Raw genomic sequence first — 25,795 nt, 5'->3', positions numbered from 1 at the left:
ATACATGATGTAGGTATATATGTAGTATCTAGTAACATTCATAATAACATGTAATATATACATGATGTAGGTATATATGGAGTATCTAGTAACATTCATAATAACTTTTAATATATACATGATGTAGGTATATATGTAGTATCTAGTAACATTCATAATATATACTTATACATGATATAAGTATATATGTAGTACCTTGTAACATTCATAATAACATTTAATATATGTAATATATACATGATGTAAGTATATATGTAATGTAGTAATAATAATAATAGATCCGCTCGACATCCATTGCTTTCCTCCTCTCTAAGGTTCTCATAGTCATCATTGTCACTGACGTCCCACTGGGTGTGAGTTTTCCTTGCCCTTATGTGGGCCTACCGAGGATGTCGTAGTGGTTTGTGCAGCCCTTTGAGACACTAGTGATTTAGGGCTATATAAGTAAACATTGATTGATTGATTGATGTAGTAACATTCATAATAATACGTAATACATACATGATGTAAGTAAGCATGTAACGTAGTAACATTCATAATAACATGTAATATATACATGATATAAGTATATATGTAGTACCTAGTAACATTCATAATAACATTTAATATATACATGATGTAAGTATAGAATGTAGTAATATTTATATTATTTAAGATATACATGATGTAAGTATATATGTAATATAATAATATAATATGTATTATGTAAATGATGTAAATATATATGTAATGTATTAACATTCATAATAACATGTAATATATACATTATGTAAGTATATGTAATGTAGTAACATTTATAACATGTAATATATACATGACGTAAGTATATATGTAGAATCTAGTAACATTCATAATAACATGTAATATATACATGATGTAAGTATACATGTAGTATCTAGTAACATTTATAATAACATGTAATATATACATGATGTAACTATATATGTACTATCTGGTAACATTCATAATAACATGTAGTATATACATGATGTAACTATATATGTAGTATCTAGTAACATTTACAACAACATGTAGTATATACATGATGTAAGTATGTATGTCTTGTAGTAACATTCATAATATCATGTAGACTTGATGAGAGACAATAAGGACCACTTTAGGACAAATGATGATCCAAAAACTTCCATTTTTGAGCCTGAACATAAAGAGGCTGAAGTACAAGTTTTGGAAGCTGTGTGCTAAACAGATGCTGCTTTAGTGAAACTCTAAGCGTCATTGCTAAACATGATATAGAAACATAATAAAGCAATCACTTACTGAACGATGTCTGCTCTCATTGGGATAAAGACTGATGGGATGTTTATATCTTCCCCTTTACATGAAGAAATAATCCTAATTCTCATAAATGGTTAAAAAGAAAAACGTGGGTGCAAACGAGCGACTTTTGGTGTCTTTGTCGCCGTCTCTGGGTCTGAGTTGGATGTCGGAGTTGACCAACGTGTGGGTTTATGTACACAACCTTCTACTATCCAGGTGAGAGTGGTAACATATATTTCGTGTTTCAGGTTGCCAGCCCTTCCTATCCGGTGGTGGTGAAAATGGGTCATGCGCACTCCGGCATGGGCAAAGTGAGTTCAATACACAAACACACAAATTGGTTGAATTATTTTCCGTCAGTTTCTCGCACGTAAATGAATCACATAGTGGCTGGTTGCCGTGTAATAATGAATCATCAATATCTCTGTTAACCATTTAAATGCTGCCTTAAATGTGGAAAAAAAGGGAGATACAGTAATTACTCAACATATACCAGCTAAAAAAGTCTTCAGTGAGTTACAAGTGTAGAAAAATAGAGTCAAAACACACAGCATTCACTTGCATGACTCGATTCAAACAAACTTCCCTAGTCATGGTACAGGGAAAAAAAAGTAAGTAGCACCAGGATTTAAAAAAAATTCCTCTGGGAGTTAAGAATGTATTGAATACATATAAAAATATGTATAAAATCCCTAAACCAACTTCAATCCTAAAATATCAAATAGTAAAAATGTCCTTTTTTAATTAATTCAACAAATATATTCAGATTTAACATTTGTATTTAATATTTAGATTTAACCATTTAAATGCTGCCTTGAGTGTTAAAAAAAGTGAGCTAAATACTCAGTGAGTTATGGGTGTAGGAAACTAGAATCAACACACACAGCATTTACTTGTATGACCCGATAAAAACCACCTTCCCTAGCACCAGGATTAAAAAAAAAAAGTCCTCAGGGAGTTAGGAATGTATTGAATGTGTATAAAATATGTATAAAATCCCTAAACCAACATCAATCCTAAAATATCAAATACCGGTAGTAAACATGTACTTTTTTTTATTTTCCAATTAGATTTGTATTTAACAAATTTATTAAGATTTAACATTTATATTTAATTTTTAAATGCTGCCTTGAATGTGAAATGAGTGAGCAAAGTACTCAAAATATATCACCCAATAAAGTCCTCATTGAGTTAAGAGTGTAGAAAACCAGAGTCAACACACACAGCATGTACCTGTATGACTCGATTCAAACAACCTTCCCTAGACATGGTACAGGAAAAAAAATGTAAGTAGCACCAGGATTTTTAAAAAATTCCTCAGGGAGTTAAGAATGTATAGAATGTGTGTAAAAATATGTATAACATCTCTAAATCAACTTCAGTCCTAACATATCAAATAGTAAACATGTCTTTTTTAATTAATTTAACAAATATATTCAGATTTAATATTTAGATTTAACTATTTAAATGCTTCCTTGAATGTGGAAAAAAAGTGAGCTAAATACTCAAAATATGTAAGGTAAAAAAGTCCTCAGTGAGTTATGAGTGTAGGAAACTAGAATCAACACACACAGCATTTACTTGTATGACCCGATAAAAACAACCTTCCCTTGCACCAGGATTAAAAAAAAAAAGTCCTTTAGGGAGTGAAGAATGTATTGAATGTGCATAAAAATATGTATTAAATCCCTAAACCAACTTCAATCCTAAAATATCAAATAGTAAAAATGTCATTTTTTTTATTTTGCATTTAGATTTGTATTTAACAAATGTATTAAGATTTAACATTTATATTTGATATTTAAATGCTGCCTTGAATGTGAAAAAAGTGAGCTAAGTACTCAAAATATATCAGGTAAAAAAGTCCTCATTGAGTTAAGAGTGTAGAAAACCAGAGTCAACACACACAGCATGTACCTGTATGACCTGATTCAAACAACCTTCCCTAGTCATGGCACAGGAAAATGAATTCAACCGGCACCATAAAAAAAATGTGAAATTACACCCATTTAAATCCATGACAGAGTATGATGGGAAATAACTTTCTCTGCACATTTGGCTTGCAGATCAAAGTTGAAAATCAGCAGGACTTCCAGGACATCACCAGCGTGGTGGCGCTGGCCGGCACCTACGCCACGACCGAGCCCTACGTCCAGTCCAAGTACGACATCCGCATCCAGAAGATCGGCAGCAACTACAAGGCCTACATGTAAGTCCCCCAGGGAGGGAGCGAGTAAAACATGTTTGCTTTTAGAAATAGGCTAAGTCGCCAGAATTTTACCTTGAAATGTAATTATATTATATTTCAAGGTAAAATTCTGGCGCCTGAGCAAAAATAATTAAAATAATTTAACCGAAGACTTTTTTAAGTTTGCTCAGTCACCAGAATTTTACCTTGAAATGTAATAGCTTTTATTAATTTTGTTCAGTCGTCAGAATTCTACCTTGAAATGTAATTAATTTTATTATTTTTTTCTCAGTTGCCAGAATTATACCTTGTAATGTAATTATATTATATTTCAAGGTAAAATTCTGGCGCCTGAGCAAAAATAATTAAAATAATTTAACCAAAGACTTTTTTAAGTTGGCTTAGTCACCAGAATTTTAAATAAAATTAATTGTTAAATTAAATCATTAACTTATTTTAATTTTTTTTGCTCAGTTGCCAGAATTATACCTTGTAATGTCATTATATTATATTTCAAGGTAAAATTCTGGCGCCTGAGCAAAAATAATTAAAATAATTTAACCGAGGACTTTTTTAAGTTTGCTCAATCACCAAAATTTTACCTTGAAATGTAATTACTTTTATTAATTTTGCTCAGTCGTCAGAATTCTACCTTAAAATTTAATTATTTTTATAATGTTCGCTCAGTCTCCAGAATTTCACCTTGAAATTTAATTATTTTTGCCCAGTAGCCTGAATTTTACCTTGAAATTTCTTTATTTTTATTAATTTTTCTCTGTCGCCAGAATTCTACCTTGAAATTGAATTATTTTAATTATTTTTGCTCAGACGCCAGAATTTCACCTTGAAATATAATATAATTACATTACAAGGTATAATTCTGGCAACTGAGCAAAAAATTAAATATTAAATTAAATCATTAACTTATTTACATTTTTTTTGCTCAGTTGCCAGAATTATACCTTGTAATGTAATTATATTATATTTCAAGGTAAAATTCTGGCGCCTGAGCAAAAATAATTAAAATAATTTAACCGAGGAATTTTTTAAGTGTGGTCAATCACCAAAATTTTACCTTGAAATGTAATTACTTTTTATTAATTTTGGTAAGTCGTCAGAATTCTACCTTAAAATTTAATTATTTTTATAATGTTCGCTCAGTCTCCAGAATTTTACCTTGAAATTTAATTATTTTTGCTCAGTAGCCAGAATTTTACCTTGAAATGTATTTATTTTTATTAATTTTGCTCTGTCGCCAGAATTCTACCTTGAAATTAAATTATTTTAATTATTTTTGCTCAGACGCCAGAATTTTACCTTGAAATATATTATAATTACATTACAAGGTATAGTTCTGGCAACTGAGCAAAAAATTTAATATTAAATTAAATCATTAACTTATTTACATTTTTTTTGCTCAGTTGCCAGAATTATACCTTGTAATGTAATTATATTATATTTCAAGGTAAAATTCTGGCGCCTGAGCAAAAATAATTAAAATAATTTAACCAAGGACTTTAAGTTTGCTCAGTCACCAGAATTTTATCTTGAAATGTAATTACTTTTATTAATTTTGCTCAGTCGTCAGAATTCTACCTTGAAATTTAATTATTTTTGCTCAGTAGCCAGAATTTTACCTCGAAATTTATTTATTTTTATTAATTTTGCTCAGTCACCAGAATTCTACCTTAAAATCAAATTATTTTAATTATTTTTGCTCAGAAGCCAGAATTTTACCTTGAAATATAATATAATTACATTACAAGGTATAATTCTGGCAACTGAGCAAAAAAAAATATATATATATATTAAATTAAATCATTAACTTATTCTAATTTTTTTTGCTCAGTTGCCAGAATTATTCTTTGTAATGTAATTACATTATATTTCACGGTAAAATTCTGGCGCCTGAGCAAAAATAATTAAAATTATTTAACCGAGGACTTTTTTAAGTTTGCTCAGTCACCAGAATTTTACCTTGAAATGTAATTACTTTTATTAATTTTGCTCACTCGTCAGAATTCTACCTTGAAATGTAATTATTTTTATTAAGGTTTGCTCAGTCGTCAGAATTCTACCTTGAAATTTAATTATTTTTGCTCAGTAGCCAGAATTTTACCTCGAAATGTATTTATTTTTATTAATTTTGCTCAGTCACCAGAATTCTACCTTAAAATCAAATTATTTTAATTATTTTTGCTCAGAAGCCAGAATTTTACCTTGAAATATAATATAATTACATTACAAGGTATAATTCTGGCAACTGAGCAAAAAAAAAGAAAAAAAATATTAAATTAAATCATTAACTTGTTTTTTTTTTTTTTTGCTCAGTCACCAGAATTCTACCTTAAAATCAAATTATTTTAATTATTTTTGCTCAGAAGCCAGAATTTTATGTTGAAATATAATATAATTACATTACAAGGTATAATTCTGGCAACTGAGCAAAAAAAAAGAAAAAAAATATTAAATTAAATCATTAACTTATTTTATTTATTTTTTGCTCAGTTTCCAGAATTATACTTTGTAATGTAATTATATTATATTTCAAGGTAAAATTCTGTTGCCTGAGCAAAAATAATTAAAATAATTTAACCGAGGACTTTTTTAAGTTTGCTCAGTCACCAGAATTTTACCTTGAAATTTAATTATTTTTGCTCAGTAGCCAGAATTTTACCTTGAAATGTAATTACTTTTATTGATTTTGCTCAGTCGTCAGAATTCTACCTTGAAATGTAATTATTTTTATAATGTTTGCTCAGTCGCCAGAATTCTACCTTGAAATTTAATTATTTTTGCTCAGTAGCCAGAATTTTACCTTGAAATGTATTTATTTTTATTAATTTTGCTCAGTCGCCAGATTTCTACCTTTAAATTAAATTATTTTAATTATTTTTGCTCAGGCGCCAGAATTTTACCTTGAAATATATTATAATATAATTACAGGGTATAATTCTGGCAACTGAGCAAAAAAAGTCAAATTAATTACATTATTAATAAAAAAATATATAAAAATAAATACATTTCAAGGTAAAATTCTGGCTACTGAGCAAAAATAATTAAATTTCAAGGTAGAATTCTGGCGACTGAGCAAAATTATTAAAAATTATTAAATTTCAAGGTATAATTCTGGTGACTGAGCAAATTTTAAAAATTCCTCTGTCATATTTTTCATAATGAGTATGAACAATTTTGAAAAAAAGTGCAGTTCGTCTTTAAAGGGGAACATTATCACAACTTCAAAAGGGTTAAAAACAATAAAAATCAGTTCTCAGTGGCTTGTTGTATTTTATGAAGTTTTTTTCAAAATTTTACCGGTCTCGGAATATCCCTAATTAAAGCTTTAAAGTGCCTTATTTTTGGCTTTCTGCGAAGACACTGGCCATGTCACTGTGACGTCACACAGTGGTGCCAATGTAAACAAACAATGGGAATACCACAGCAAGATATAGCGACATTAGCTCGGATTCAAACTCGGATTTCAGCGACTTAAGCGATTCAACAGATTACGCATGTATTGAAACAGATGGTTGGAGTATGAAAGTATTGAAGAAGAAACTGAAGCTATTGACGCTATTCATAGCCATAGCATGGCCGAATAGCTGCGTTAGCATCGCCGGTAAAATGTGCGGACCAAACGATCAGGACTTTGGCATCTTGTGACACTGGAGCAACTTAAATCTGTCGATTGGTAAGTGTTTTTTTCGCATTAAATGTGGGTGGAAGGAAACGTAATATAGTTGCAAATGCATCTACAGGTTATCCATACATCTCTGTGCCATGTCTGCTTTAGCACCGCCGGTAAAAAGCATGTTAGCATCGATTAGCGTAGCATGTTAGCATCGATTAGCTGGCAGTCAACATCAACAAAACTCACCTTTGTGATTTCGTTGACTATCGTTGCAAATGCATCTGCAGGTTATCCATACATGTCTGTGCCATGTCTGTCATCGCCGGTAAAATGTGGAGACACTCTGGCCCATTCAATGGGGGTCTGGCGGCAGACACTTTTGCATCTTCGGGCCAGTGGTGCAACTTGAATCCCTCCCTGTTAGTGTTGTTACTCCCTCCGACAACACACCGTCGAGGCATGATGTCTCCAAGGTTCCAAAAAAATAGTCAAAAAAACGGAAAATAACAGAGCTGAGACCCGGTGTTTGTAATGTGTTGAAAATGAAAATGGTGGGTGTGTTACCTCGGCGACGTCACATTCTGACGTCATCGCCTCCAGAGTGATGAACAGAAAGGCGTTTAATTCGCCAAAATTCACCCATTTAGAGTTCGGAAATTGGTTAAAAAAATAGTTGGTCTTTTTTCTGCACCATCAAGGTATATATTGACGCTTACATAGGTTTGGTGATAATGTTCCCCTTTAAGAAACTTCTGCACTTTTTTTTTTAATCCTTCACACTCATTGTGAAAGATATGACATCAGAAGGATTTTTAAAAATTGCTCAGTCGCCAGAATTTTACCTTGTAATGTAATTATTTTTGCTTAGTCACCAGAATTTTACCTTGTATTGTAATAATTTTTGCTCTGTCGCCAGAATTTTACCTTGTAATGTAATTATTTTTGCTTAGTCACCAGAATTTTACCTTGTATTGTAATAATTTTTGCTCTGTCGCCAGAATTCTACCTTGAAATGTAATTATTTTCATTACGTTTGCTCAGCCGCCAGAATTATACCTTGTAATGTAACTACTTTTGCTCAGTCGGCAAAATTTTACCTTGAAATTTAATCATTTTTATTATTTTGCTCAGTCGCCAGAATTATACCTTGTAATGTAACTACTTTTGCTCAGTCGCCAAAATTTTACCTTGAAATTTAATCATTTTTATTATTTTGCTCAGTCACCAGAATTGTACCTTGAAATTTAATTATTTTATTATTTTGCACAGTCGGCAGAATTTTACCTTGTAATGTAATTATTTTTGCTTAGTCACCAGAATTTTACCTAGTATGGTAATTATTTTTGCTTAGTCACCAGAATTTTACCTTGTATTGTAATTATTTTTGCTCAGTCGCCGGAACTATACCTTGTAATGTAATTATTTTTGCTCAGTCGCCAGAAATTTACCTCGAAATGTAATAATTTTTATTATGTTTGCTCAGTCGCCGGAATTATACCTTGTAACGTAATTATTTTTGCTCAGTCGCCAGAATTTTACCTTGTAATGTAATTATTTTTATTATGTTTGCTCAGTCTCTAGAATTTTACCTCGGAATGTAATTATTTGTATTATGTTTGCTCAGTCGCCAGAATAAAACTCTGAAATTTACTTATCGTTATTATTTTGGACAAAAAAAATGTCCTTACGAAGTTAAAAAAATGTTTTGGATTTATATTTTTTTTCATTATTTTTTGCTCAATTCTCTTAATCAACTTCAGTCATAAAAAAAACAATAAATGATAAATGATATTGTTAATTTAAACCTTTATTAGGCCCGCACGGATCACAGCTGAGAAACTGATATTTTCTGCTAGCCCATCAATGGGTTAAGAAAAACTTTTTCAAATCAATGAAAAAAAATGTTTTCAACTTCCTGAGAATATTTCTAGTCCTGAACTCTCAGTAAAATATGAATGTCCCAGAGGGTCAAAAAGTGAGTATAAAGCCCAGCTGGGCCCCGGTGTGGTTTCGGGGACTGAAATGAGCGTTACGGGGCCCTTTAACGTCCTTTAAATGTTGTTGTTTTTTTTCTCCTTTGCTTCAAGGCGGACTTCAATTTCTGGGAACTGGAAGGCCAACACGGGGTCGGCCATGTTGGAGCAGATCGCCATGACTGACAGGTGACCCTCACAGCATAAAAAGATGATTTATCACAAGGACAACCTTCATTTGGAGACTGAGTGCAAAACAACCTGTGTGTGTGTGCGTGTGTGTGTGTGTGTGTGTGTGTGTGTGTGTGTGTGTGTGTGTGTGTGTGTGTGTGTGTGTGTGTGTGTGTGTGTGTGTGTGTGTGTGTGTGTGTCAGATACCGAGTGTGGGTGGACTCCTGTGCCGAGATGTTCGGTGGTCTGGACGTGTGTGCAGTGAAGGCCGTGCACGGGAAAGACGGCAAGGACTACATCATCGAGGTCAGTTTGCAGTCGGCGTGACACGGTGGACTGAGGTGACTTGGAGAGGGTCTTTATGGAAGTTCAAGTGCAAACACTCGTGTCAAAACCTTGAAGGAATCTGGGATGACATGTCAACAAAGAGTGTCTGATATGTAGCCTTCAGAGTCTCTAACAGGGTAGGATAGATCATGGTGGTCCAGGACCCTTCATAGTCTCTAACAGAGTAAGACAGATCCTGGTGGTCCAGGACCCTTCATAGTCTCAAACAGAGTAAGACAGATCATGGTGGTCCAGGACCCTTCATAGTCTCTAACAGAGTAAGACAGATCATGGTGGTCCAGGACCCTTCATAGTCTCTAACAGAGTAAGACAGATCATGGTTGTCCAGGACCCTTCATAGTCTCTAACAGAGTTGGATGGATCCTGGTGGTCCAGGACCCTTCATAGTCTCAAACAGAGTAAGACAGATAATGGTGGTCCAGGACCCTTCATAGTCGCTAACAGAGTAAGACAGATCATGGTGGTCCAGGACCCTTCATAGTCTCTAACAGAGTAAGACAGATCATGGTGGTCCAGGACCCTTCATAGTTTCTAACAGAGTAAGACAGATCATGGTGGTCCAGGACCCTTCATAGTCTCTAACAGAGTAATACAGATCATGGTGGTCCAAGACCCTTCATAGTCTCTAATAGAGTAAGACAGATCATGGTGGTCCAGGACCCTTCATAGTCTCTAACAGAGTAAGACAGATCCTGTTGGTCCAGGACCCTTCATAGTCTCAAACAGAGTAAGAGAGATCATGGTGGTCCAGGACCCTTCATAGTCGCTAACAGAGTAAGACAGATCATGGTGGTCCAGGACCCTTCATAGTCTCTAACAGAGTAAGACAGATCATGGTGGTCCAGGACCCTTCATAGTCTCTAACAGAGTAAGACAGATCATGGTGGTCCAGGACCCTTCATAGTCTCTTAACAGAGTTGGATAGATCTTGGTGGTCCAGGACCCTTCATAGTCTCTAACAGAGTTGGATAGATCTTGGTGGTCCAGGACCCTTCATAGTCTCTAACAGAGTAAGACAGATCTTGGTGGTCCAGGACCCTTCATGGTCTCTAACAGGGTAGGATAGATCATGGTGGTCCATGGCCCTTCATAGTCTCTAAGAGGGTAGGATAGATCATGCTGGTCCAGGACCCTTCATAGTCTCTAAAAGTGTAGGATAGATCATGGTGGTACAAGGCCCTTCATAGGCTCTAAGAGGGTAGGATAGATCATGGTGGTCCAGGACCCTTCATAGTCTCTAACAGAGTAAGACAGATCATGGTGGTCCAGGACCCTTCATAGTCTCTAACAGAGTAAGACAGATCATGGTGGTCCAGGACCCTTCATAGTCTCTTAAAAGAGTTGGATAGATCTTGGTGGTCCAGGACCCTTCATAGTCTCTAACAGAGTTGGATAGATCTTGGTGGTCCAGGACCCTTCATAGTCTCTAACAGAGTAAGACAGATCTTGGTGGTCCAGGACCCTTCATGGTCTCTAACAGGGTAGGATAGATCATGGTGGTCCATGGCCCTTCATAGTCTCTAAGAGGGTAGGATAGATCATGGTGGTCCAGGACCCTTCATAGTCTCTAAAAGTGTAGAATAGATCATGGTGGTACAAGGCCCTTCATAGTCTCTAAGAGGGTAGGATAGATCATGGTGGTCCAGGACCCTTCATAATCTCAAACAGAGTAGGATAGATCATGGTGGTCCAGGACCCTTCATAGACTCTAACAGAGTTGGATAGATCTTGGTGGTCCAGGACCCTTTATAGTCTTTAACAAAGTAGGACAGATCATGGTGGTCCAGGACCCTTCATAGTCTATAACAGAATAGGATAGATCATGGTGGTCTTCATAGTCTCTTACAGAGTAGGAGGGATCATGGTGGTCTTTGTGGTCTTCATAATATAACAGAGTAGCATAGATCATGGTGGTCTTTGTGGTCTTCATAGTCTAACAGAGTAGGATAGATCATGATGATTCAGGACCCTTCATAGTCTCTAACAGAGTAGGATACATCTTGGTGGTTTTCGTGGTCTTCATAGTCTCTAACAGAGTAAGACCGATCATGGTAGTCCAGGACCCTTCATAGTCTCTAACTAGGTAGGATAAATCATGGTGGTCCAGGACCCTTCATAGTCTCTAACAGAGTAGGATAGATCATGGTGGTCTACTTGGTCTTCATAGTCTCTTACAGAGTAGGACAGATCATGGTGATCCTGGACTCTTCATAGTTTCTAACAGAGAAGTATAGACCATGGTGGTCTTCATGGTCTCTAACAGAGTAGTATAGACCATGGTGGTCTTCATAGTCTCTAACAGAGTAGGATAGACCATGGTGGTCCAGGCATGTTGTAATGTATTTCATTTAAAGGGCAAGTTTCAAATTCAAATCTCATTTTATCTGGTCCGATACATCATTTTGTATAGTCCGATAAATACAGGTAAAACTCTGGCGACTAAGCAAGAATAATCAAGATAATACAATTTCAAGGTAAATTTCTGGCGACTGAGCAAAAATAAAAAAAATTACATTTCAAGGTCAAATTTTGGCAACTGAGCAAAAATAATAAAATTTGGAGGTAGAATTGTGGCGACTGAGCAAAAATAAATAAAATATAAAATTTCAGGGTAAAACTCTGGCGACTAAGCAAAAATAATCAAGATAATACAATTTCAAGGGTAAATAACTGGTGACTGAGCTAAAATAATTAAATTTCAAGTTAAATTCTGATGAATGAGCAAAAATTATTACTTTTCAAAGTAAAATTCTGGTGACTGAGCAAAAATAATCAAACACAATACAATTTTAAGGTGAAATTCTGGAGACTGAGCAAAAATAATCAAAAATTACACAATTTCAAGGAGAAATTCTGGTGACTGAGCAAAAATAAATATAATTAAATTTCAAGGTAAAATTCTGGCGACTGAGCAAAATTAATAAAAATAATTATATTTCAAGGTAAAATTCTGGGGACTAAGCAAAAATAATTAAAACAATTTCAATTTTGAGGTGAAATACTGGCGACTGAGCAAAAACAAACAAAAATAAAATATTGAGGTAAAATTCTGGCAACTAAGCAAAAATAATAAAAAATAATTACATTTCAAGGTAAAATTGTGGTGACTGAGCAAAATTAATAAAAATAATTACACTTCAAGGTAAAATTCTGGGGACTAGGCAAAAATAATCAAAATAATTACATTTCAAGGTAACTCTCTGGCGACTGAGCAAAAATAATAAAAATAATTACATTTCAAGGTAAAATTTGGGAGACTGAGCAAAAATAAAAATATTTACATTTCAAGGTAAAATTCTGGTGACTCAGCAAAATTGATCAAAATAATACATTTCAAGGTAAATTTCTGGCGACTGAGCAAAAATATCAAAAATAATTACATTTTAAGGTTAATTTCTGGCGATTGAGTAAAAATAATCGAAAATAATACAATTTCAAGGTAAAATTCTGGCGACTGAGCAAAAATAATCAAAATAATAAAGTTTCAAGGTAAATTTCTGGCGACTGAGCAAAAATAATCAAAATAATCAAATTTCAAGGTGAATTTCTGTCTACTGAGCAAAAATATTCAAAAATAATACAATTTCAAGGTAAATTTCTGGCGACTGAGCAAAAATAAAAAATAATACAAATTCAAGGTAATATTCTGGCGACTGAGCAAAAATAATAAAAATAATAAAATTTCAAGGTGAAATTCTGGCGACTGAGCAAAAATAAAAATAAAAATACATTTCAAGGTAAAATTCTGGCGACTCAGCAAAAGTAATCAAAACAATAAAATTTCAAGGTAAATTTCTGACGACTTAGCTAAAACAATTAAATTTGAAGTTTAAATTCTGATGACTGAGCAAAAATTAGTACTTTTCAAAGTAAAATTCTGGCGAATGAGCAAAAATAATCAAAACCAAGAAAATTTCAAGGTGAAATTCTGGCGACTGACCAAAAATTATCAAAAATAATAAAAATTTGAGTGATAATTCTGGTGACTGAGCAAAGATAATAGAAATAATTACATTTCAAGGTAAAATTCTGGAGATTGAGCAAAATTGATCAAAATAATTAAATTTCAATGTGAAATTCTGGCGAGGAAGCAAATATAATCAAAATAATAAAATTTCAAGGTAAATTTCTTGCGACTGAGCAAAAATAATAAAAAAATTATTACATTTCAAGGTAAAATTCTGGAGATTGAGCTAAATTGAGCAAAATAATTAAATTCCAATGTGAAATTCTGGCGATTAAGCAAAAATAATCAAAATAATAAAATTTCAAGGTAAATTTCTTGCGACTGAGCAAAAATAATAAAAAATTATTACATTTCAAGGTAAAATTCTGGCATCTAAGCAAAAATAATCAAAATAATACAATTTCAAGGTAAATTTCTGGCGACTGAGGTAAAATAGTTACATTTCAAGTTAAAATTGTGAGGACTGAGCAAAAATGATTACTTTTCAAAGTAAAATTCTGGCAACTGAGCAAAAATAATCCAAAATTATACAATTTCAAGGTGAAATTCCGGCGACTGAGCAAAAATTATCAAAAAATAACATTTTGTTTGCAAATTCTGGTGACTGAGCAAAGATAATAAAAATATTTACATTTCATGGTAAAATTTTGGCGACTAAGCAAAAATAATCAAAATAATAACATTTCAAGGTACATTTCTGGCGACTGAGCAAAAATTATCAAAAAATAATACAATTTTGAGTGAAAATTCTAATGATTGAGCTAAGATAATAAAAATATTTACATTTCAAGGTAAAATTCTGGCGACTCAGCAAAAATAATACAAATAATTACATTTCAAGGTAAAATTCTGGCGAAAAGAGATGCTGCCATGTTGTTTCTTTATTTTATTTTGTTGGTGGTATTTTCTACCTATTTGCTGATGTTTATTTAGGACTTCTTCTTTAATGCAAACCATACTTTTTTTTTATCCTTTTGCTTTTTATAAAATGGCCCAGAAAAAGCCAGTCTTCAAACCCAGATATTGTACAGTCAACAATAAAACATAATAAGTAGCGTCCCTCCAGCTGTTTGTATTGGACGCAAGCAGGACAGTAAGTGTAAAAATAAATAAATGTCTTTATTGAGGAAATGTGAGGGAGGATTGTTAGTGGCAGACATCTTATCTCTGCCGTCATTGTTTTTACAACAGCCGCCGACGTCCTTAAGAGGTTAGGACATGCCCATATTTGGGCGTGACAGCATGACATCACACTTCTCACTGTCTAAACCGCAGCCTTTAGCCCCGCATTCTTTGTACTAACGCTCAGCTATTTGGGGAAATATCCAGCGACTCCCCAGAGACGTCTTGGAGCTGGACTGAGAAATGTTGGACCTTTCTTTATCAGGCAGTGGGGTGGGATTTCACTCAGCTACATCCTCCCGTCCATCTAATTTTTGTTTGTGAGCAAGACTTCCACCATGACACTTCTTCCTGCAGGCTTCATTTGGAACACCTCCTAGAACAATTCTGGATTTTGTCCACATTCAGTCATTATTAGAAATGATGTGTGTTAATTCCAAATATTAGGATCGAGGCTTGGTTCAGGCTGATTACAAAAATAAATACGAATCAATAATTAAAGAAAAACAGTTTTTTTATGGCAAACACACAACAATTTTGTCAAAGAAAACAAAAACGTTTTTTAATGGCAAACACAACAATTTTGTTAAAGAAATCCATTTTTTATGGCAAACACAACAATTTTGTTAAAGAAAACGAAAACCATTTTTTTATGGCAAACAACAATTTTGTTAAAGAAAGACGTATTTTCTTTTAAATGTTAAACAAACAAAAATATTGTGAAAGAAAACAATTTTTTTTACATTTTAAACCCAAAACAATTGTTTTTAAGGAAATCCTTTTTTTTATTTTTTTTTAGATGTTACACATATAACAATTTTGTTAAAGAAATCCAGTTTTTTATGGCAAACAACAATTTTGTTAAAGAAAACGAAAAACATTTTTATGGCGGAAAACAATTTTGTTAAAGAAAACCTGTAGTATTATTTTTTTTTTTATGTTAAACACACAAGAATTTTGCTAAAGAAATCAATTTTTTTATGGCAAACACACAACACTTTTGTTTAGGAAAACAAAAAACATTTTTTTATGGCAAACACAACGAAAACGAAAATCAATTTTTTTATTGGCAAACAACAATTTTGTTAAAGAAAACCAGATTTGTTATGCGAAACAACAATTTTGTTAGAGAAATCTTTTTTATTTTTTTTGGCAGACAACAAAATCCAGTTTTTTTAATGTAAACAACAATTTTGTTAAAGAAAACGAAAACTTTTTTTTTTACGGCAAACACAAAAATGTTGTTAAAGAAAACCTGTGTTATTTTTTTTTAATGTTAAACACACAACAATTTTGCTAAAGAAATCCAGTTTTTTTTTTATAGCAAACATAGAACAATTTAGTTTAGGAAAACAAAAAACATTTTTTTATGGCAAACACAACAATTGTGTTAAAGATAACTAAAATCTTTTTTTTATTGGCAAACAACAATGTTGTTAAAGAAAACCAGATTTGTTATGCCAAACAACAATTTTGTTAAAGAAATCCTTTTTTTTTTTTGGGCAAACAACAAAATCCAATTTTTTTAATGGCAAACAACAATTTTGTTTAAGAAAACGAAAACCTTTTTTTTTTTTTACGGCAGACACAAAAATTTTGTTAAAGAAAACCTGTATTTTTTTATAATTTTTTTTATGTTAAACACACAACAATTTTGTTAAAGAAAACGAAAACTTTTTTTTTTTACGGCAAACACAAAAATGTTGTTAAAGAAAACCTGTGTTATTTTTTTTTTAATGTTAAACACACAACAATTTTGCTAAAGAAATCCAGTTTTTTTTTTTATAGCAAACACAGAACAATTTAGTTTAGGAAAACAAAAAACATTTTTTATGGCAAACACAACAATTGTGTTAAAGAAAACTAAAATCTTTTTTTTATTGGCAATCAACAATTTTGTTAAAGAAAACCAGATTTGTTATGCCAAACAACAATTTTGTTAAAGAAATCCTTTTTTTTTTTGGGCAAACAACAAAATCCAATTTTTTTAATGGCAAACAACAATTTTGTTTAAGAAAACGAAAACCTTTTTTTTTTTTACGGCAGACACAAAAATTTTGTTAAAGAAAACCTGTATTTTTTCATAATTTTTTTTATGTTAAACACACAACAATTTTGTTAAAGAAAACGAAAAACATTTTTTACGCCAAACAACAATTTTGTTAAATTAAAACCTGTTTTTTTATGGCAAACACACAACAATTTTGCTATAGAAATCCAGTTTTTTTATGGCAAACAAAAATTGTGTTAAAGAAATCCAGTTTTTTAGGGCAAACAACAATTTTGTTACAAAAAAACGAAAACCATTTTTTTTACGCCAAACAACAATTTTGTTAAAGAAAACGTGTATTTTTTTTTTTTTTTTTTTATTTTAAACACAACAATTTTGTTAAAGAAATCCAGTTTTTTATGGCAAACATCAATTTTATTAAAGAAAACAAAAAACAATTTTTTATGGCAGAAAACAATTTTGTTAAAGAAAACCTGTATTATTATTTTTTTTAATGTTAAACACACAACAATTTTGCTAACGAAATCCATTCTTTTTTTATGGCAAACATACAACAATTTTTTTTAGGAAAACAAAAAACATTTTTTATGGCAAACATAACAATTGTGTTAAAGAAAACTAAAAATAATGTTTTGTTGGCAAACAATTTTGTTAAAGAAAACCAGATTTGTTATGCCAAACAACAATTTTGTTAAAGAAATCCTTTTTTTTTTGGGGCAAACAACAAAATCCAATTTTTTTAATGGCAAACAACAATTTTATTTAAGAAAACGAAAACCTTTTTTTTTTTTTACGGCAGACACAAAAATTTTGTTAAAGAAAACCTGTATTTTTTCATAATTTTTTTTATGTTAAACACACAACAATTTTGTTAAAGAAAACGAAAACCATTTTTTACGCCAAACAACAATTTTGTTAAATTAAAACCTGTTTTTTTATGGCAAACACACAACAATTTTGCTAAAGAAATCCAGTTTTTTTATGGCAAACAAAAATTGTGTTAAAGAAATCCAGTTTTTTATGGCAAACAAAAATTGTGTTAAAGAAATCCAGTTTTTTTATGGCAAACAAAAATTGTGTTAAAGAAATCCAGTTTTTTAGGGCAAACAACAATTTTGTTACAAAAAACGAAAACCATTTTTTTTACGCCAAACAACAATTTTGTTAAAGAAAACGTGTATTTTTATTTATTTTTTTTTATTTTAAACACAACAATTTTGTTAAAGAAATCCAGTTTTTTATGGCAAACATCAATTTTATTAAAGAAAACAAAAAACAATTTTTTATGGCAGAAAACAATTTTGTTAAAGAAAACCTGTATTATTATTTTTTTTAATGTTAAACACACAACAATTTTGCTAACGAAATCCATTCTTTTTTTATGGCAAACATACAACAATTTTTTTTAGGAAAACAAAAACATTTTTTATGGCAAACATAACAATTGTGTTAAAGAAAACTAAAAATAATGTTTTGTTGGCAAACAATTTTGTTAAAGAAAACCAGATTTGTTATGCCAAACAACAATTTTGTTAAAGAAATCGTTTTTTTGTTTTTTTTGGCACACAACGAAATCCAGTTTTTTTAATGGTAAACAACAATTTTGTTAAAGAAAACGAAAACTTTTTTTTTTACGGCAAACACAAAAATTTTGTTAAAGAAAACCTGTGTTATTATTTTTTCAACAATTTTGCTAAAGAAATCCAGTTTTTTTTTTATAGCAAAAACACAACAATTTAGTTTAGGAAAACAAAAAACATTTTTTATGGCAAACACAACAATTGTGTTAAAGAAAACTAAAATCTTTTTTTTATTGGCAAACAACAATTTTGTTAAAGAAAACCAGATTTGTTATGCCAAACAACAATTTTGTTAAAGAAATCAATTTTTTGGGGGGGGGCAAACAACAAAATCCAGTTTTTTTAATGGCAAACAACAATTTTGTTTAAGAAAACGAAAACCTTTTTTTTTTTTACGGCAGACACAAAAATTGTGTTAAAGAAAACCTGTATTTTTTTTTTATTTTTATGTTAAACACACAACAATTTTGTTAAAGAAAACGAAAACCATTTTTTACGCCAAACAACAATTTTGTTAAATTAAAACCTGTTTTTTTATGGCAAACACACAACAATTTTGCTAAAGAAATCCAGTTTTTTTATGGCAAACAAAAATTGTGTTAAAGAAATCCAGTTTTTTAGGGCAAACAACAATTTTGTTACAAAAAAACGAAAACCATTTTTTTTACGCCAAACAACAATTTTGTTAAAGAAAACGTGTATTTTTATTTTTTATTTTTATTTTAAACACACAACAATTTTGTTGAAGAAATAAATTTTTTTATGGCAAACATCAATTTTATTAAAGAAAACAAAAAACAATTTTTATGGCAGAAAACTATTTTGTTAAAGAAAACCTGTATTATTATTTTTTTTATGTTAAACACACAGCAATTTTGCTAAAGAAATCCATTTTTTTTATGCAAACAACCATTTTGTTTAGGAAAACAAAAAACATTTATTATGGCAAACACAACAATTGTGTTAAAGAAAACTAAAAATAATGTTTTATTGGCAAACAATAATTTTGTTAAAGAAAACCAGATGTGTTATGCCAAACAACAATTTTGTTAAAGAAATCCATTTTTTTTGGCAAACAACGAAATCCAGTTTTTTTAATGGCAAACAACAATTTTGTTAAAGAAAACGAAAACCTTTTTTTTTTTTACGGCAAACACAAACATTTTGTTAAAGAAAACCTGTATTTTTTGAAAAACATTTTTTCATGTTAAACACAACAATTTTGTTAAAGAAAACTAAAACCATTTTTTACGCCAAACAACAATTTTCTTAAATTAAAACCAGTTTTTTTATAGCAAACACACAACAATTTTGCTAGAGAAATCCAGTTTTTTTATGGCAAACAAAAATGTTGTTAAAGAAATCCAGTTTTTAGGGCAAACAACAATTTTGTTAAAAAAAACGAAACATTTTTTTTTACGCCAAACAGCAATTTTGTTAAAGAAAACCTATATTTATATATTTTTTTAAATTTTAAACACAACAATTTTGTTAAGGAAATCCAGTTTTTTATGGCAAACACAACAGTTTTGTTAAGGAAAATCAAATTCATTTTTTTATGGAAAACACAACAATTTTGTTAAAGAAAAGCTGTTTGTTTTTTTAATGTTAAAACACACAACAATTTTGTTAAAGACATCCAGTATTTAATGGCAAACACAACAATTTTGTTGGACTAGATTTTTAAAAAATGTTAAACAAACCGCAATTTTGTTAAAGAAAACCAGTTTTTTTTTCTTAAATGTTAAACACAAAAATTTTGGGGAAGAAAACGAAAACCTTTTTTTTAGGGCAAAAAAAAATGTTAAAGAAAACCTGTATTTATTTATTTTTTAAACACACAATTTTGTTAAAGAAAACCTGTTTTTTTGGTTTTTTTAAATACACAACAATTTTGTTAAAAAAAATCCAGTTTTTTTATGGCAAACAGCAATTTTGTTAGACAGTTTTTTTTAGTATGTTAAATAAACAACATTTTTTTTAATAAAAAAAAAATGTTCTTTTTTTTTTAATGTTAAACACATAACAATTTTTTTAAAGTAATCCAGTTTTTTAACTGAGAAAGGCTCCAGCACCCCTCCGTGACCCCAAAAGGGACAAGCGGTAAAAAAATGGATGAATGGATAGTTGATCCGAGTCTGACTCCTGGGGTTACGTTTTTGATTCAGAATCGATTCTCCATTCAAACCGATTCTGGCCATGTATATTAGGTGTCATAATTCTAATAGGAAAAACATTTTTAAGTTTAAGGTTAGAAAACGTCCTTCTGTTTGCAAGGAGATGGGCTAAAAAGTCATTTTTAAAATTGATTTTTATGAAATAATTGTATTGTATTTTTTGTATTTTAAACTGTTTTAAATCCATTTTTGAAAATCATAAGCCGATTGAATTAGAATGATAAAAATAGATTTATTTTATTTTTTTTAATTATTTTTTGGTGCACCCCAACAAAGTAAATAGACTGCCAAAAAGGGACTCTTAAAAACAAACAAGGTATTTTTTCACATAAAATTACGCAGTGTTAAAATTAGTCGATTCCAACTAAATTAATCATTATCATTTTATATGGCCCGATAAATTATTTTACTGCGATGAGGTGGCGACTTGTCCAGGGTGTACCCTGCCTTCCGCCCGATTGTAACTGAGATAGGCGCCAGCGCCCCCCGCGACCCCGAAAGGGAATAAGCGGTAGAAAATGGATGGAGGGATGGATAATCATAATTAATATAATAATTACATTTCAAGGTAAAATTCTGGCCACAGAGCAAAAATAATTACATTTCCAGGTATAATTCTGGCGGCTGAGCAAACCTAATAAAAATTAATAAAATTTCACAGTAAAATTCTGGTGACTGAGCAAAAAAATTAAAAGAAAAAAATCAATATAAAATTCTGGCAAACATAATCAAAAATAATACAATTTTGAGGTAAAATTTGGGCGACTTAGCAAAAATAATTTAAACAATTTCAATTTCGAGGTGAAATACTTGCGACTGAGCATAAACAATCAAAAATAAAATATTGAGGTAAAATTCTGGCGACTAAGCAAAAATAATAAAAAATAATTACATTTCAAGGTAAAATTGTGGTGACTGAGCAAAAATAATTACATTTCCAGGTATAATTCTGGCGACTGAGCAAACATAATAAAAATTAATAAAATTTCACAGTAAAATTCTGGTGACTGAGCAAAAATTAAAAGAAAAAAATCAAGATAAAATTCTGGCAAAAATAATACAATTTCGAGGTAAAATTTGGGCGACTTAGCAAAAATAATTAAAACAATTTCAATTTCGAGGTGAAATACTGGCGACTGAGTAAAAACAAACAAAAATAAAATATTGAGGTAAAATTCTGGCGACTAAGCAAAAATAATAAAAAATAATTAAATTTCAAGGTAAAATTCTGGCGACTGAGCAAAAATTATAAAATTTCTAAGTAGAATTCTGGCGGAGTTGAACATTTTCAATTGGGTTTAATAAAAATCACAATTCGGACGTGAATTATTTTAATTTTTTGTGCACTCTTAATAAGTAAACTGTTCATTATTGGTGTTGCAGCACAGTTTGGCAACACTGTTAAAAAATATTTCCTACACTTTGTCCCTTTTTCTCTGTCTTTTGGAAGGCGGTGTACCAAATGAAGTGTCCGATAAAAGTGACGGTAACACCTTAGTACGGGGAACACATATTCACCATTCATTATTTGCTCATTAACATGCAAATTAGTACCATATTGGCTCTTAATTAGTCATTATTAAGTGCACTGTAAACCCGGATAAGTAAGCAGAACTCCAAAAAAGTGAGGCACATATTTTTTTGGAGTTCATAAACTAATAGATATTTGAGTATATCAGGTCGTAAATATTTGGAGTTTATGTTAAATGTACTTTTGAATCATAATGTGAATTAAACTCACCAAATAAGGCAACTCAAAACTGTTGAGTTGGCTTAATTGCTTCAAAATGCTACAAAATAAAAGCACTTCCTCTGTGTGTGTAGTAATGTATATATAAATACACACACAGAGTATACCAACAATACAAATGCGATTGATTCATTCTTAATGTATTCTTGATTCAATTTAATGATTTGTCCTTTCAAAATAAGACAAAATGATTTTTAATCCACTGAGTCTTAAGAAACTGCGAGTTAATTATTTGAAGTAGCAGTTACATAATCTGCAAAGGAGTTAATATGAATTACAAATAACAAGTTTAATACACTTAAATGTTATTTACACTCACCATTTTTAAGTATGTACAACTTTTTCAACTCTTTAAATTGACACTTATTATTTTGGTTATTAATGCCTTATTCTGCATGGCTTTGATATACAACCAGTAAGCAATTAACTACTAACCTCAGAATTATTGCTTATTAGTAACCCTAACCCTACCACTTGTGTCCAAATAACTGTAAATTGTATTTAATTGTTTTAAAAAAAAAAATTAAAAATTGTCTTTACTTTATTTTATTTTTATTTTACTATACAACCAGTAAGCCATTAAAAAATAACCTCAGCATTATTGCTTATTAGTGATCCTAACCCTTGTGTCCAAATAACTGTAAATTGTATTTATTTTTATTCATTTTATTATGTTTTATTTTTTACTTTATTTTGTTTTTATTTTATTATACAACCAGTAAGCAATCAACTAACAACCTTGGAATTATTGCTTATTAGTAACCCTAACCCTTGTGTCCAATTAACTGTAAATTTTATTTATTTTTATTGTATTTTATTTTATTTTTTACTTTAGTTTATTTTTATTTTATTACACAACCAGTCAGCCGGTAACTAATAACCTCTGAATTATTGCTTATTAGTAATCCTAACCCTAACTCTTGTGTCCAAATAACTGTAAATGTTATTTTTTAATTTTAATTTTATTTTTTATTTTATTATACAACCAGTAAGCAATTAACTAATAACCTTGGAACCATTGCTTATTAGTAACCCTTACCCTAACCCTCGTGTCCAATAACTGTAAATTGTTTTTTTTTTTCATTTATTTTAGTTTATTTTGTACTTTATTTAATTTATTTTTTATTATACAACCAGTAAGAAATTAACTAATAACCTTGCAATTATTGCTTATTAGTAACCCTAACCCTAACCCTCGTGTCCAAATAACTGTAAATTGTATTTATTTTTATTGTATTTTATTTTATGTATTTTATTTTATTTTTGACTTTATTTTTATTTTATTTTATTATACAACCAGTAAGTAATTAACTAATAACCTTGGAATTATTGCTTATTAATAACCTTATCCCCAACCCTCGTGTCCAAATAACTGTAAATTGTATTTATTTTTTATTTTATTATATTTTATTTTATTTTATTTTACATTATTTTATTTATTTTATTTTATTTCATTTTTTACTTTATTTAATTTTAATTTTATTGTACAACCAGTAGGCAATTAACTAATAACCTTGGAATTATTGCTTATTAGTGATCCTAACCCTAACCCTCGTGTCCAAATAACTATAAATTGTATTTATTCAAATTTTATTTGATTTATTTTATTTTATTTTTTACTTTATTTTATTTGTATTTTATTATACAACCAGTAAGCTGTTAGCTGATAACCTCTAAATTATTGCTCATTAGTAACCCTAACCCTCGTGTCCAAATAACTTTAAATGAAGACTTTGTTACTTTAATAAGCAACTAATTCTTAGTGAAAATGTTCCAAAAGTTCCAAAGTAAATAATATCAGAGAAGAAAGTCCACCAGTTTTTTTCCCCGCCAGTTAATGGTTTGTGGCTAATTGTGCCTGCACAACAACACCCGAGTGCTGCAGAGTTCTTCCAATAAATCAGCAGGGTGGATCCCGCCTGTGCCCCCTTTTGAAGTGGCGGGGCCCCGGGGCCTCTGCTCTGGTCCTGCGTGGTCATGACTCAAGCGACCAACACGCCACACCCAAATCCTGCTTGCAGGATCAAAGAAGGATGAAAAAGGGGCTTCTGCAGGATTACAAATGGAGTTATTCTTGTACAAACCCCGTTTCCATATGAGTTGGGAAATTGTGTTAGATGTAAATATAAACGGAATACAATGATTTGCAAATCATTTTCAACCCATATTCAGCTGAATATGCTACAAAGACAACATATTTGATGTTCAAACTGATAAAAAAAATGTTGTTGTTGCAAATAATCATTAACTTTAGAATTTGATGCCAGCAACACGTGACAAAGAAGTTGGGAAAGGTGGCAATAAATACGGGTAAAGTTGAGGAATGCTCATCAAGCACTTATTTGGAACATCCCACAGGTGTGCAGGCTAATTGGGAACAGGTGGGTGCCATGATTGGGTATAAAAACAGCTTCCCAAAAAATGCTCAGTCTTTCACAAGAAAGGATGGGGCGAGCTACACCCCTTTGTCCACAACTGCGTGAGCAAATAGTCAAACAGTTTAAGAACAACGTTTCTCGAAGTGCAATTGCAAGAAATTTAGGGATTTCAACATCTACGGTCCATAATATCATCAAAAGGTTCGGAGAATCTGGAGAAATCACTCCAAGTAAGCGGCATGGCCGGAAACCAACATTGAATGACCGTGACCTTCCATCCCTCAGACGGCACCGTATCAAAAACCGACATCAATCTCTAAAGGATATCACCACATCGGCTCAAGAACACTTCAGAAAACCACTGTGACTAAATACAGTTGGTCGCTACATTCATTTTTAACATGTAGATGTAATATTTATACCCAGATACAACATTTATATTTAATATTTGGATTCAAATTTAACATTTGTTATTTAGGATTCATATTTAACATTTAGATTTGGATTTAACATGTAATATTTAGTTTCATATTTAACATTTAGATCAGATCAACTGGTCTAAAAAGGAGGTCTATTTAGATTCAAATGTAACATTTAATATTAGGATTCATATTCTAACTTTTAGATTTAGATTTAACATTTAATATTTAGTTTCATATACAACATTTCGATGTAATATTTATACTCAGATACATGTATATTTATTATTAATATATTTAACATTTTGATTTAATATTTACAGCCATATTTAACATTTAGATTTAACATTTAATATGTAGATTAATATTTTAACATTTCGATTTAGATTCAATATTTAGGATTGATGTTTTAAAATTTAGATTTCGATTTAACAGTTAATATTTAGAATCCTATTCAACATTTAGATTCCGACTTAACACATAATTTTTACTTTCATATACAACATTTCGATGTAATATTTATACTCAGATACATGTATATTTGATATTAATATATTTAACATTTTGATTTAATATTTACAGCCATATTTAACATTTAGATTTAACATTTAATATGTAGATTAATATTTTAACATTTCGATTTAGATTCAATATTTAGGATTGATAGGGAAGTCTGGGCTTCCCTGCTTAGGCTGCTGCCCCCGCGACCCGACCTCGGATAAGCGGAAGATGATGGATGGATGGATGGATTAATATCTATATTCATATTTTAACATTTTGATTTATTTCAATATTTAGGATT

The 25,795-nt window shown here is 30.7% G+C and overlaps 1 protein-coding gene across 1 annotated transcript in view; it reads left to right on the top strand.

The window, feature by feature from the left end:
* LOC133560962 (synapsin-3-like) overlaps positions 1 to 25,795 on the top strand; it is a 274,400-nt gene that overhangs the window by 236,712 nt on the left and 11,893 nt on the right. Inside the window, exons 7-10 of the mRNA XM_061914036.1 lie at positions 1,527 to 1,589; positions 3,345 to 3,487; positions 9,185 to 9,259; positions 9,445 to 9,547. Of these exons, the coding sequence (XP_061770020.1) occupies positions 1,527 to 1,589; positions 3,345 to 3,487; positions 9,185 to 9,259; positions 9,445 to 9,547 (384 nt within the window). The remainder of the gene's footprint in view (positions 1 to 1,526; positions 1,590 to 3,344; positions 3,488 to 9,184; positions 9,260 to 9,444; positions 9,548 to 25,795) is intronic.

The sequence above is a fragment of the Nerophis ophidion genome, linkage group LG10, assembly GCF_033978795.1.
Source record: "Nerophis ophidion isolate RoL-2023_Sa linkage group LG10, RoL_Noph_v1.0, whole genome shotgun sequence".
NCBI lineage: Eukaryota > Metazoa > Chordata > Actinopteri > Syngnathiformes > Syngnathidae > Nerophis > Nerophis ophidion.
The sequence above is the reverse complement of the archived record's forward strand: the minus strand, read 5'-3'. Positions and strand labels throughout refer to the sequence as shown.